Source organism: Trachypithecus francoisi, unplaced genomic scaffold, assembly GCF_009764315.1.
Source record: "Trachypithecus francoisi isolate TF-2019V2 unplaced genomic scaffold, Tfra_2.0 Lachesis_group10, whole genome shotgun sequence".
Taxonomy (NCBI): Eukaryota; Metazoa; Chordata; class Mammalia; order Primates; family Cercopithecidae; genus Trachypithecus; species Trachypithecus francoisi.
In genome coordinates, this window is record NW_022681455.1 from 53,883,186 (window position 1) to 53,896,932 (window position 13,747).

At 38.9% G+C, this 13,747-nt stretch overlaps 1 protein-coding gene across 2 annotated transcripts in view; it reads left to right on the top strand.

The window, feature by feature from the left end:
* Positions 1 to 13,747, top strand: part of LRRC1 (leucine rich repeat containing 1) — a 130,438-nt gene that overhangs the window by 79,479 nt on the left and 37,212 nt on the right. For both annotated transcript variants that reach the window (XM_033217474.1, XM_033217475.1), the window contains 2 exons: positions 5,375 to 5,453; positions 9,452 to 9,541. In XM_033217474.1, coding sequence (XP_033073365.1) covers positions 5,375 to 5,453; positions 9,452 to 9,541 — 169 coding nt within the window. The remainder of the gene's footprint in view (positions 1 to 5,374; positions 5,454 to 9,451; positions 9,542 to 13,747) is intronic.

The window sequence follows — 13,747 nt, forward strand, 5'->3', positions numbered from 1 at the left end:
AATTCTCACAGGTTTTTTATGGAGTCTTTAGGGTTTTCTATATGTAAAATTATGTCATCTGCAAACAAGGACAATTTAGCTTCTGCTTTTCCAGTTTGGATGCCCTTTATTCCTTTCTCTTGCCTAATCTCTCTGGGCAGGACTTTCAGTACTATGTTGAATAAAAGTGGCGAGAGTAGATATTCTTGTCTTGTCTACATCTTAGAAAAAAAGCTTTTAGCTTTTCTTCATTCCTTATGATGTTCATTGTGTATTTGTCATATGTGGCCTTTATTGTGCTGAGATAACGAGGCACCTCTTTTCTCAGCCTTATAGACTGCTCCTCAGAACCAAAAATAACGACAACAAGAGAGACTATCATGGAGTATTCAGACTGACCAGTGCTTTTCAGATCATGGCAAGCCAATGGCATGGCATGGCCTCACTTGCCTGAACAGTGATGCTCATCCTGTAATGAATTTGCTTGTTTATTCTTAAGCATGCCAGTGCCATGACTTGAAAATGGGAGGGCCAGCACTCAGTGAAATAGATGGGTAGTGATGGGTGAGTCACTTTGTCTCTCTGAGCCTTAGTGTCCATTCTGTATAATGAAAGTTAAAATAGTTTATTTTGAAGAGATTAAATAAGATAATGTATATAAAAGGGCTACAGCTGAATCTGTACTAAGGGTCCACAAATGTTCGTGAGTTTTAAAAATCGATTCAACAGCTATATATATATATAAAACAAACACTATGGTCCTACTTTCACAAATAAGCTATTATATTTATGTTATTACTTTCATAAATAAGCGATTATATTTATATAAACTAGGACCATAATGTTTGTTTTTCACTACCTCATTTGACCATGCAAGACAGAAAATAGTGTGAGGAAAATGTCAGCATAGATCCAGATGTTTTATGCTTTTAAATTTGAACTAAAATCTTTCATGGAGCATCTGATTCCTGTGAGGCTGTTGGAGTGAGACATCCATTTTCCCTTTAATTCTCCCTTTTCCCTGCCACCCACAATTTAGAAATATTAAGTATGTTTTGGCTCAGATTGCATTAGTCAGACTGGTGGAAGAAACAGCAAGAACCAGGAGAAATCTTTCTATTTTAGCCCTTCTCAATGTTAATACGTCCAAAATAAATGAATTTTTGAAGTTAAATGCTACAGACTAACCTTTTAAAGGCCCAAAAGCTATAATCTCAAGTTTTGTATCAAGAAAGGAATTTAAAATAACAACTTTGGTAATTTAAAAATCACAATATTTAAAGGCCAGTAAATATGGGGGAAAATATTCAGCTGCATTAGTAATAAAAAGAATATAAAATAAAATATTGCCATACTATTTTAGCAATACAATTGGCATTTGTTTTTAATGTAACAGAAAGAAAAGAGGAGGAGAGATGTTGAATAGGGCATCTTGTACAGGCTGATGAAAGTATAAGTAGGCATAAGTTGCTCCTCGCAAAAGCAATTTAACAATATTTTTCAAGCGCTGTAGAGATGTTAATGCCTTTGACACAGTAATTCTACTTCTGGGAACATAGCCTAAGGAAATAATCAGGAATGCACATAAATATAACATCAGGAACTTTGAAACAACCTAAATGCCCAACAGTGGAGGATTGATTAAATGAAGTATGAAAATATATACAATGTGCTTTTCTGCCATTAAGAACAGCAAACTACTTGGAAAAACGATAGGAGAAAAAAGCTTGTAAAGTAATGTGAAGTGCAAAAAACAAATTATCATGAACTTAGTATTGTGAAATATAATCTGTTTATACACATATTCTGTGTGTGTGTATATGTGTGTACACACATGTGTGTGTGTGATAAGTTAAAAAAAAAATCACAATAAAAGATTACCTCTAGGTGATGAGAGTGTTGGTGGTGTTTATTTTCTTCTTTGTATATTTTCCAAATACTTATGTTTATAATCAGAAAAGAATTCATAATTTAAGAGTATATTACTTTAGAATACCTGGTACTGATACCACCACATGAAAACATAAGGAAAAAAAAGTCTAATGGTAATTACAACAGAATGCCATCAGTGCTTTCGATAGAGTGGTGGGACTTGGTGGTGGTAGTAGTGGTTTTTTTTATTTTATTATTTAATTGATCTGTTAAATAATTGTACATATGTATGGGTACATAGTGATGCTTTGATACATATAGTGTATTGTGATCAGACCAGGGTAATTAACATACTCGTCTAAAGCATTTATCATTTCTTTGTGTTAGGAACTTTCAATATCCTCCTTTCACCCATTTGAAACTATATATTATTGTTAACTGTAGTTATCTTATAGTGCTGTACAACAGCAGTTCTCAACTTTTTTGGCACCACGGACCGGTTTTGTGGAAGACAGTTGTATTAGTCCATTTTCACACTGCTGATAAAGACATATCTGAGACTGGGCAATTTAAAACAGAAAGAGGTTTAATTTGACTCACAGTTCCATCTGACTAGGGAGGCCTCACAATCATGGTAAAAGACAAGGAGGAGCAAGTCACATCTTATGTGGATGGTGGCAGACAAAGAGAGCTTGTGCAGGGGAAACTCCCCCTTATAATAACTATCAGATCTTGTGAGACTTACTCACTGTCATGAGAACAGCTCGGAACAACCTTCCTCCATAATTCAGTTACCTCCTACCGGATCCCTGCCACAACACATGGGAATTCAAGATGAGATTTGGGAGGGGACATAGCCAAACCATATCATTCTGCCTCTGGCCCCTCCCAAATCTCGTGTCCTCCCATTTCAAAACCAGTCATGCCTTCCCAACAGTCCGCTAAACTCTTAACTCATTTCAGCATTAACTCAAAAGTCCACAGTCCAAATCTCATCCAAGACAAGGCAAGTCCCTTCCATCTATGAGCCTGTAGAATCAAAAGCAAGTTAGTTACTTCCTAGATACAATGGGAGTACAGGCATTGAATAAATACATCCATTCCAAATGGGAGACATTAACCAAAACAAAGGAGCTACAGGCCCCATACAAGTCCGAAATCCAGCAGGGCAGTCAAATCTTAAAGCTCCAAAATGATCTCCTTTGACTCCGTGACTCACATCCAGGTCATGCTGATACAAGAGGTGTGTTCCCATGGTCTTGGACAGCTTTGCCCCTGTGGCTTTGCAGGGTATAGCCCCTCACTTGGCTGCTTTCATGGGCTGGCCTTGACTGTCTGGTGGCTTGTCCAGGTGCATGGTGCAAGCTGTCGGTGGATCTACCATTCTGGGGTCTGGAGAATGATGGCCCTCTTCTCGCAGTTCCAGTAGGCACTGCCCCAGGAGGGACTCTGTGTGGGGGCTCCAACCCCACATTTCCTTTCTGCACTGCCCTAGCAGAGGTTTCCCATGAGGGCCTTGGCCCTGCAGCAAACTTTTGTCTGGGCATCCAGGCATTTCCATACATCTTCTGAAATCTAGGCAGAGGTTCCCAGACCTCAATTCTTGACTTCTGTGCACCCGCAGGCTCAACACTACATGGAAGCTGCCAAGGTTTGGGGTTTCCACCCTCTGAAGCAACAGCCCAAGCTATACTTTGGCCCCTTTTGGTCAGAGCTAGAGTGGCTGGGATGCAGGGTACCAGGTCTCTAGACTGCACACAGCATGGGGACCCTGGACCAGGCCCAGGATACAATTTTCTCCTAGGCCTCTGGGCCTGTGATTGGAGGGGCTGCCATAAAGACCTTTGACATGCCCTGGAGACATTTTCATCATTGTCTTGGGGATTAACATTCAGCTTCTCCTTACTTATGCAAGTTTCTTCAGCCAACTTGAATTTCTCCTCAGAAAATGTTTTTTTTTTTTTTCTGTCACATTGTCAGCCTGTAAATTTCCCAAACTTTTATGCTCTGCTTCCCTTATAAACTGAATGCCTTTAACAGCACCCAAGTCAACTCTTGAATGTTTTGCTGCTTAGAAATTTATTCCACCAGATACCTAAATCATCTCTCTCAAATTCAAAGTTCCACAAATCTCTAGGGTGGGGCAAAATGCTGCCAATCTTTTTGCTAAAACATAACAAGTCACCTTTGCTCCAGTTCCCAACAAGTTCCTCATCTCCCACCTCTGCCTGGACTTGATTGTCCATATTGCTATCAGGCTTTTGGTCAAAGCCCTTCAACAAATCTCTAGGAAGTTCCAAACTTTCCCACATTTTCCTGTCTTCTGAGCCCTCCAGACAGCTCCAGCCTCTGCCTGTGAACCAGTTCCAAAGTCACTTCCACATTTTTGGGTATCTTTTCAGCAGCACCCAACTCTACTGGTACTAATTTAGTCATTAGTCTGTTTTCATGCTGCTGATAAAGACATACCTGAGACTGGGCAATTTACAAAAGAAAGAGATTTAACTGGACTTACAGTTCCATGTGGCTAGGGAGGCCTCACAATCATGGTGGAAGGCAAGGAGGAGCAAGTCACATCTTACGTTGATGACGGCAGGCAAAGAGAGCTTGTGCAGGAAAACTCCCCCTTATAATAACCATCAGATCTCATGAGACTTACTCACTATCATGAGAACAGCACAGCAAGGACCTGCCCCCATGATTCAATTACCTCCTACCAGGTCCCTCCCACAACACATGGGAATTCAAGATGAGATTTGGGTGGGGACACAACCAAATCATATGAGCAGTGTTTCCATAGACCAGTGTGGGAAATGGTTCTGGGACAAATCAAGCTCATTACATTTACTGTGCACTTTATTTCTATTATTATTACATTGTAATATATAATGAAATAATTATGCAACTCACCATAAGGTAGATTCCATGGGAGACCTGAGCTTGTTTTCCTGCAAGTGGACAGTCCCATCTGGGGTTGATGGGAAACAGATCAGATCATCAGGCATTAGATTCTCATAGGGAACACACAACCTAGATCCCTTGCATGGGCAGTTGACAATAGGGCTCATGCTCTTATGAGAATCTAATGTGGGCGCTGACCTGACAGGAAGTGGAGCTCAGGCAGTAATGCAAGTGATGGGGAGTGGCTATAAATATGGATGAAGCTTCACTCACCTGCCCACCACTCACCTCCTGCTGTGCATCCCAGTTCCTCACAGGTACTGGTTCGTAGCTCAGGGGTTGGGGATCCCTGCCATAGAACACTAGAACTTATTCCTCCTATAGCTATAATTTTGTTAGAGATTTGATGTTTTTAATGTTTTTCTTTAATGTGCTTCTGTTAAGAATATATCTTATCTTAGAAAAGCAAATGTAAATGTATTAAAATACTTTATATATCTAGGTCATGTTTGAATGGAGGTAGGCATTTCCAGCTGTTCTCTTGTGAGTGTGATCTATCTTGAGAATGATGAAAACTGTTAATAATGGTGGCAAATTATAGACATTTTCTCTACTCCTGCAGAGATTCCTGAAATTCCAGAAAGCATTTCATTCTGTAAAGCACTGCAGGTAGCTGACTTCAGCGGAAACCCACTGACTAGGTAAGCTTTCTGCTTAGTTTTCAAGCAAAGAACACAGTCAGGTTAACCATCTTGGAGGTACCTAGATGGCTCACTATCTTTATCACAGATGGTTGACTTTCACAGATACTTCTTTATAAATAGCCCTGTACAATGAAAGGCACACTATTCTATTGATAGAATCCTCAAAGGATGTTGTAGGGATAAGGTGCAGCACAGTGAAGTGTACAAAACAGGAGGAGGAGTGCATTTCTGAAGCAATGTGAAGAGTTGTAGTAGTTTATAAACCCCCATTGATCTGTCTTGTGGGATAAGGCAGGTTTCTAAACTCCCAGAGAGCTTACACCAGAGTTTTCCAAGGAGAAATCATATTACAATTATTTTTTTGTAGTCCAGTAATGAAACATGTTTACTATCTTTTTTTTTTTTTTTTTTTGAGATGGAGTCTCACCCGGTCACCCAGGCTGGAGTGCAGTGGCACGATCTCGGCTCACTGCAACCTCCACCTCCTGGGTTCAAGTGATTCTCCTGCCTCGGCCTCCTGAGTAGCTGGGACTATAGGCGTGCACCACCACGCCCGGCTAATTTTTGTATTTTTAGTAGAGACGGGGTTTCACCATATTGGCCAGGATGATCTCAATCTCCTGACCTCCTGATCCACCCACCTCAGCCTTCCAAAGTGCTGGGATTACAGGCCCGAGCCACCTCGCCCGGCCATACTATCTTTTACTGTCTTAACTTTCCTCTAACTCTCCATTAAAAACAAACGAACATCAACAACAAGAAAAACAAAAACCTCCTATGAACATCATTATTTCTTTAACAATAGCTATGGGGATTTCTTTGTTTTTGTTTTTGTTTTGGTTTTCCTTCAAATAAAGCTACTGTGTCAGTTTTGCTACTTATTCCAGTTTTACCCTTCCTGGTATGACACAGTCTGTTACCCAGGCGTGGCTGAGTGTCATTGCTGTGAGCTGTTCCTTATGGCTCCTGGCTTAGTTATGAGTCCACTGACCACTGGCTTCCAGGCATCTTGTTAGTAGGATAACTGAATTGTGCCCGTGTGGCAATGCAGAGACAGCCCTTGGGCATCTGTTTTAGATGTCTCTTTGGGCCAGGTGGGTCCATTTATAAGATTTCTTAAGAATCTGAAAGGAACCTCAGAAGAAATGCACTCTTCCCTTCCTTTCTTTTCTGTCTTTTTTCTTTTGGTCTAGGAAAATTAAGATTAAACTAAAATTTCTGAGTCATCTCACCCACTTCAAAATTGCTTGGGACTTCTTGGGTATGGAGTGTTGGAGAATGCGCTATTTAGTTTTATTTTTCCAATACCTTCTTATTGCCAATAAAGAAATGTGTTTTCTTTTTAAAACTTTTTCTGATTGTCCTCCTTTGAATTATAGTGATTAAGTTACATGTAACATTTATTACTGAAAAATAGTAATCTAGTAAGTTATACCCTAATAGCTTTCTTACTTATCACTGTCCCTCCAACCTTATCCTCTTTCCCCACCATCTTCCATTCAACTGTCTCTTAAAACCTTTCTATAACTCCCATCTCTATAAGATATAGTCAGAGCTCCTCCCTGTGCTATGTGAGCCTCTTCTTGCCCCTCCATCTGACCCTGGTCTGTCTCTCCATCTTCATTGACTTCAGTTGCCTGTGCTGAACATCAGTCTCTGCTGTAATATAAAGTGCTTCTAGTTAGTTCATTTCATGCCTCTGTTTTCTTGACAGTACCGACCCTGTCACCTTCCTTAAGATGCAGTTTGAACATCATACACGTTTTCGGGCCCCTCCTCTGGGCTCCCGTAATGCTCTCTGTGTACTTTTTCTATAACACTTGAAGTTTACCCTTAAGTTATTTCTCTGACCAAGACTCCTTGACCAACCTGAGAAAGTTACTTGTATTCCTGGAATGGAGTAAGTGCTCAATAAATGTTTGTTGAACTGGACTAAGCTGAAGGCAGCTTACAGGATTTGGCAAGCTGGGAAATACTCATTATGTTGCTGTTGGGGTTTTTTTAACCATTCAGTTGCTTCTTCCTTTTTTCTATTTTTTTTGATTTTCATTTTCTGATGTGTGCTGACATTTGACTTTACTATTATTTCAGTTCTCTCTCAACTGGAACACACCTAGATTGTGTGAGGCTTTACTGCTTTGTTTGTTTTAATTCTGGCTTTCTATTTGGCAGGTTTCTTAAGGTAAAGCCATTTTAATTTGGCAGATGTGCTTTTTTTTTAAGAATTAAGATGATATCTGTGAGTTGAAGGGACCTTAAAAATGATTTCGTTTGGCTTATATTATGGCTCAAGAAACTGAGGCACATGTCGGTTAAATTACCTTTCAAGATCATACAGCTAATGAGTGGGAAGCTCGGACTGCAGTTCATTTCTCCTAACCTTGGGGGGGGCTGTACTTCAATCACACCTGTACTAGTTTAGCTCTTGTGTTAATAGCCAGTAAAAAAGCACCTATTTAAATCAGCCATTTAAAACTATATTTTTCTTGTGTTTAAGAACATCTTAGCTAGTTTTTAAATTATAAAATGATATATACTTTCTGGTAAAAACTCAGGCAGAACAGATAAGTTGCATCTTTTGAATTATAAGTAAAAATCGTACCTCTGTTAACTGTTCCTCAGAACAAATTCCAGTTATTATAAATATTCCACTTAATACCCTGACCTTGTGGGTCTGGATTTGGTTTTGAAGTTTGGAATTAACCTATATTAAATATCAAACGTAATGTTACGTAGGCCTTTTTTTAAAAGGAACCTGGAAAGATAAAAATGAAAGATTCTAATCTAGAGACCATCACTAAAGCCAGAAATCTCTCCCTCACTGAGAAAAAGTGATACTTATATGTTCTGTTGTCTTTATTAGCAGTTTTATGTTTAATAACCTTCAGCATTTTAAATGCAATGAGATCCTTTGTCTTTAGTTAGGTTTTCCCTTCCCTCCCTCAATATGGTAACCATAGAAATATTGAAACTAAACTTTCTTTGTAAATTTTAAATAATGATTTTATTTTGAAGCCTTGTTATTCTGTAGAGTTTAAGGAACATATAAAAAATATCCCTTTGTGTAGAACATAGTAAAACATAAAATTATTTCAAGTGGTTGGTAACTTAAATAGAACTAAAAGAAAAATGTTAAGAAAGTAGCAATTGTCAGGGTGGTTCATGCCTGTAATCCCAGCACTTTGGGAGGCCGAGGTGGGTGGATCATTAGGTCAGGAGTTCGAGACCAGCCTGATCAACATGGTGAAACCCCCGTCTCTGCTTAAAAATCCAAAAATTAGGCAGGCGTGGTGGCACGTGCCTGTAATCCCAGCTACTCAGGAAGCTAAGGCAGGAGACTAACTTGAACCCGGAAAGCGGAGGTTGTAGTGAGTTGAGATTGTGCCACTGCACTCCAGCCTGGGCAACAGAGTGAGACTCCGTCTAAAAAAAAAAAAAAAAAAAAAGGAAAGTAGCAATTGTCTGTCTGTCAGCGGATCAATAAGTACTCTGTAGCTTTCCCCTAGGTACTATAAACTACAGGAAGAAAAATTATGCAGTAGCTGTCCTGTGTTTTATTATAATCTCATGGACTGATGAAATTTTCTCTTTAGTTTCTGCTAATTAATAAAGTATTTTTACTCTTAGGCACTTTTAGCTGCAGCAATAATTCATCATTTTCTTTCATAAAGTATTCAGTAGTCTCAACATTTTCTTTTGCCTTTGTTCTTAGAGCTTGCGATTCTTTCTACTTTAATTATTTCTAGATCACCATAACAATAAGTATTTATCATGCCCCTGTACATCTATTATGTATATGAAGTCTTTGTTTTTTCCTTACAAGTGTCTTATTTATAGGAAGACAAGGCAAACATGCCATATATAATGTCATTTTTAGGAGGTTATTTCAATTAGCACATAGAATAAATCATTATATTTATGCTTGGTATACACTATACATGAACTATTCTTTTTTAATTTATAGCATTTTTGTTTGTTTGTTTGTTTTGTTTTAGGTTGCCAGAAAGCTTTCCTGAATTACAGAATTTAACATGTCTTTCTGTAAATGACATCTCACTGCAGTCTCTACCTGAAAATATTGGCAAGTAAGTTTTTTTGTGAAGTTTGGGTGAATCGGGGTGAAAGGGGGTTTATATCATCAGCTCTAGCCTCCTTTCCTTTTAAAGCTCCTATTTGTCTACTCAGAAAGCCATTTACTCATTCTTTAATGTGACCTTCAAGAAAGATTATAGCCAGCCTCCTATGTTTTTGCATCTAATTGTCCCTAAATTTTATTGGTTAAAAAGGGTGCTGCTACTTGTTACTAGTAAAAATCCTAAATTGTTTGGAAGTGCTCTTTAAACTGATGTATGGCAAAGTAGTTAATTTAAGCCAAGTGCTATGTGTCATGTAGGTGGTCAGTAAATACTGGTAGAAACAACCACTCAGTAATTTTAAACCATGCTGGAGAGCCAACAAACAACTCCATTGAAAACGTAAAGTATGTGCCCCTAAAGAACAGCTACGTCTGGTAGTATTTGTGAACTGTGGATCCAAGAATAGGGAATGAGAATGGTGTATTTGGAGAGTGCGAGTGGAATTGGGAGAGGAAAGGAATGATATGGGCATATTCCACGTTGCCGGCTTAGAGGTTGTGGAGAACCTAGTCATGGAAAGAAACAGAATCCACTGAAGACAGTGTATGCTGGTGAATAAATGTTCTGTTATACCTTCCCACAGATGAACTAGTTGAATTATCTTTGCAGATCTTTGTCACTTTTCTAGGACATACAGTGGGTTAAATCAGGTTGATGCAGTAGCTCATGCTTAGCCACTTAAAAATAAAGGTCTGACTTGTCTGCCCTAACCTGGTAGACCAGTGTTCCCTACCATCATAAATGATTTTCCTTGTTTGTACCTGTCCTGCGTGAGTTCTAAGACAAAACAGAAACTTGCTCTTTGAGAACCTCAGTAAGCAGTTGAGCACAGTCTATCTGACATGTCTGTTTTGCAAAAGTTCTCCTTCCAGAGGTTTATAAGAATATTTGCAGACAGCTTTTCCCTCTCCTTCCCATCCTCTTCAGGCAAATGACAACTAGCTGACACGTGTTCAGCCAGAAAGTTGGTGTTTTTCTGAAATGCACACTGATGTTTTATCTTTATGCCATTAGACTTGCTAATTAAAAATTGTGCCCTTAAACTCTCAGGAGGAGAAGAAGACAGGAAACCCTCGATACACTCTAGGTTTAAGGTATCAGTTGCAGAGAAAATAGTGGTATTCTATTGTGAATTTCATGCATGTACAATTCACTTTTGCTGTATCAAGTGTCAGATATTTATAATGTAACAACTTTTGTGCTGGGCATGGTGGCTCACACCTATAATCCCAGCCTTTCGGGAGGCTGAGGTGGGAGGATTCCTTGAGCCCGGGAGTTCAAGACCAGCCTGGGCAACATGACGATAACCCATCTCTACAAAAACAAACAAACAAAAAATCAGCTGGACCTGGTGGCGTAAGCCTGTCGTCCCAGCTACTTGGAAGGTTGAGGAGGAAGGATCACTTGAGCCCGGAAGGTTGAGGCTACAGTGAACTGTGATTGTGCCACTGAATTCCAGCCTGAGTGACAGAGCGACACCCCAGCCCCCTTTTTGCCCCCCAACACAAAAAAATTCTTAAATACAGTAGCTGTTTAAACACCCAAACTGACGCTGTCCTCCTCTTGCTCCTCAGGATGTCTGAAGTTTAATTCCCTTGTTACCTTCCCTTCCGTTCATTCTTAGTCTACAGCTGCATAGATGGTTCTCCTTTCTAGCCTCTGATTCCTACCTCTCTCCTTTTTTCCCATTTTATGTCTTTTTTTAAAAGTCTTAATGCTTTGAGATAAAATATGTTATTAAACCAGAGTGTCCCTCTCCCCCTCTACTGAACTATTTTAATGAAAAGTATAATTTTAGAATATATTTTTTACAATGTTCATTATTATATATTTTCTGTTAATATCTGTACCTGTTTTTGTCAAAGTTCAAGACATTTTTGTTTTGTTTGTAGACTTAATCAGCTTCTGTTACCATTATAGCATTGTGGATACTGATTGTTTACTGAATAAAATGCCACTTTGATCTTGAAATTAACTGATTCTTATTAGGTCAGTTTGTGAAATTAAATGAAAAAGAGAGAGTTTTCTATTCTTGGTTGTTAGTAATTTTATAACCGTAGCAAGAAACTATGATTTCTTCCTCATGCATGCTCAAGTAATGGCCTGTTCTCACATACCAGACAGAAACAATCAAAGAACAAATTCTTCCTTGGAGAAGATTGGGCACACCTGGTGTCCAAGACCTTGTGGAAAAGGCACTTGAGACAGTGAATTGTTGAGGAAATCTCATATATGCATAAGTGTACTACATTTTAAGCAAATTATTATTTGAAACTTGCAAGCTTTCCTCGTGGGAAGGCTTCATTTGTTTCTCAAAGAATTCCTAAATAGTTTCTTTAGAGCATTTAACACATTTAGTTAATCAATATTTAGTAACCAGTACAACTTCTCGGAGATAGGATTGTTTTGCATAGAAGAAGTACCTGTTTAATATTCCACAAAATTTGAAAGGACATGGAATGACCATTTAAATGCTTGATGTGTTATCTTTGTGGAGTCTGATGTGGAATCTTTGCATAAATTACCTCTGCTTATGTGGTCAGATGGGTAAACTACGTTAGCATTGGCCTTTCAAGCATCAGTGAAGACAGGACTTCATTTCTCCTCTTGGCGCCTAGCACAGTAGTTGGCATTAACTGGGAAAGCTATGGATGTCTCAAGGACTTGAGCCCCCTCGGGATGGTCAGGGGTACTCAGACTAAGAGGGGAGGGCAAAAGTGTTTATATAGATAGAGTGAGCAGACTTGCAGTGCCTTGAACCTGGGGGCACCTGGACACATCTCTCCCATCACGTGTTTGGTTTGCCTATGGTCAGTTAATTTGAAGAAGTTTTTAGGAGTTGATGGCAGAACTGGAACTGGACCACGGCTCTCCAGGTCCCGGTCCTGTGTTTTTTCACTGCTCCACCCTGCCATTGCCGTAGGACAGTTGGTTCCTGGGGCCCTTGTGGGCTCAGTAACTTTCTTTTAATACTCCTAGAAATATCTAACAGTTCATTAAGTAGGTCCAAACATCTTAATAAGTGTTTATGTCCTAATAACCTGGTAGCTGTTTGAAAAAAATTATACATATGAGTGGAAAGAATACATATTTTTATTTCATTCTTAAATATTCCCAATTATTCACAGTGAGTCCTCACGTAACACCATCCATAGGTTCTTGAAAACTGTGACATCAAGTGAAACAAAGTATTATGAAGCCAAGTTTACCACAGGCTAATTGATATAAACAAGAGTTAAGTTACTGGAGACTATTCCTGATCAGAAAAACATCATCAAACTTCCAAGCAAAAACCCCAAACACTTCTAATATTAAACACTGACATAAATATGAGCTATACATACATTTAAGAAAGGTTAATAAAAAGAGGTATAATTATTTACCTAATTTTTGGAGAACCTGTAAGGGATGGCAGTTATAATGGTGGTAGATTAAGTCAAGGAATAAATGTTTGCAAAGCAAAAATTTTAAGGAACACTTCCTATGGTGCAGTTCAAAGACATGAATAGGGTAGGCTCGCTGATTATTTTTGTACTGCATCGTTTATTTTTGTGCATTTGTATGATTTTCATACACTTTGTTAATTTTTATTTTACAGTAATTTGTATTCGTTCATTCATTTTGCATCCTGCTTATTCCAGTTCAGGTGAATGTTAAAATTTTTTACCTGCCTTGTCTCTTTCCAAACTGGCTGCGGTGTTTCATTTAATGATTGAAATGTTACCTCTTTCATCATGCCTTGCCCAATGATTGACAGGCGAAATAGATCCCAGACTTGCAGGTTCCCTGACCCACGTCATACTCCCCACACAATAAGTATTTTAGTCCTTTGTCTTTACACAGAAGTGTAGTTGTTCATTGCTTAATTGTATGTATATAACTGGTATATGTACTTGGATCACCTTGTACTCTGATACTACAGGGACCTTGGTTTTACAGCTCTGTTTGTGTCTGTACCTACCCTGGCATTGTTCTCACATACTAAACAAATACACGTGACAAGGTGCAGAGTATTGCCTCCTTTATTCCACTTGCTTCCAACATCACATCATAGGCAGTCATGTTCAGATTCTGGAAGATTTATGCTAGGATCACTTTAGCCTGTTCCTGTATTGTCACTTTTTTGGCCTAATGCAGTTGTACTCAATTTCTAGA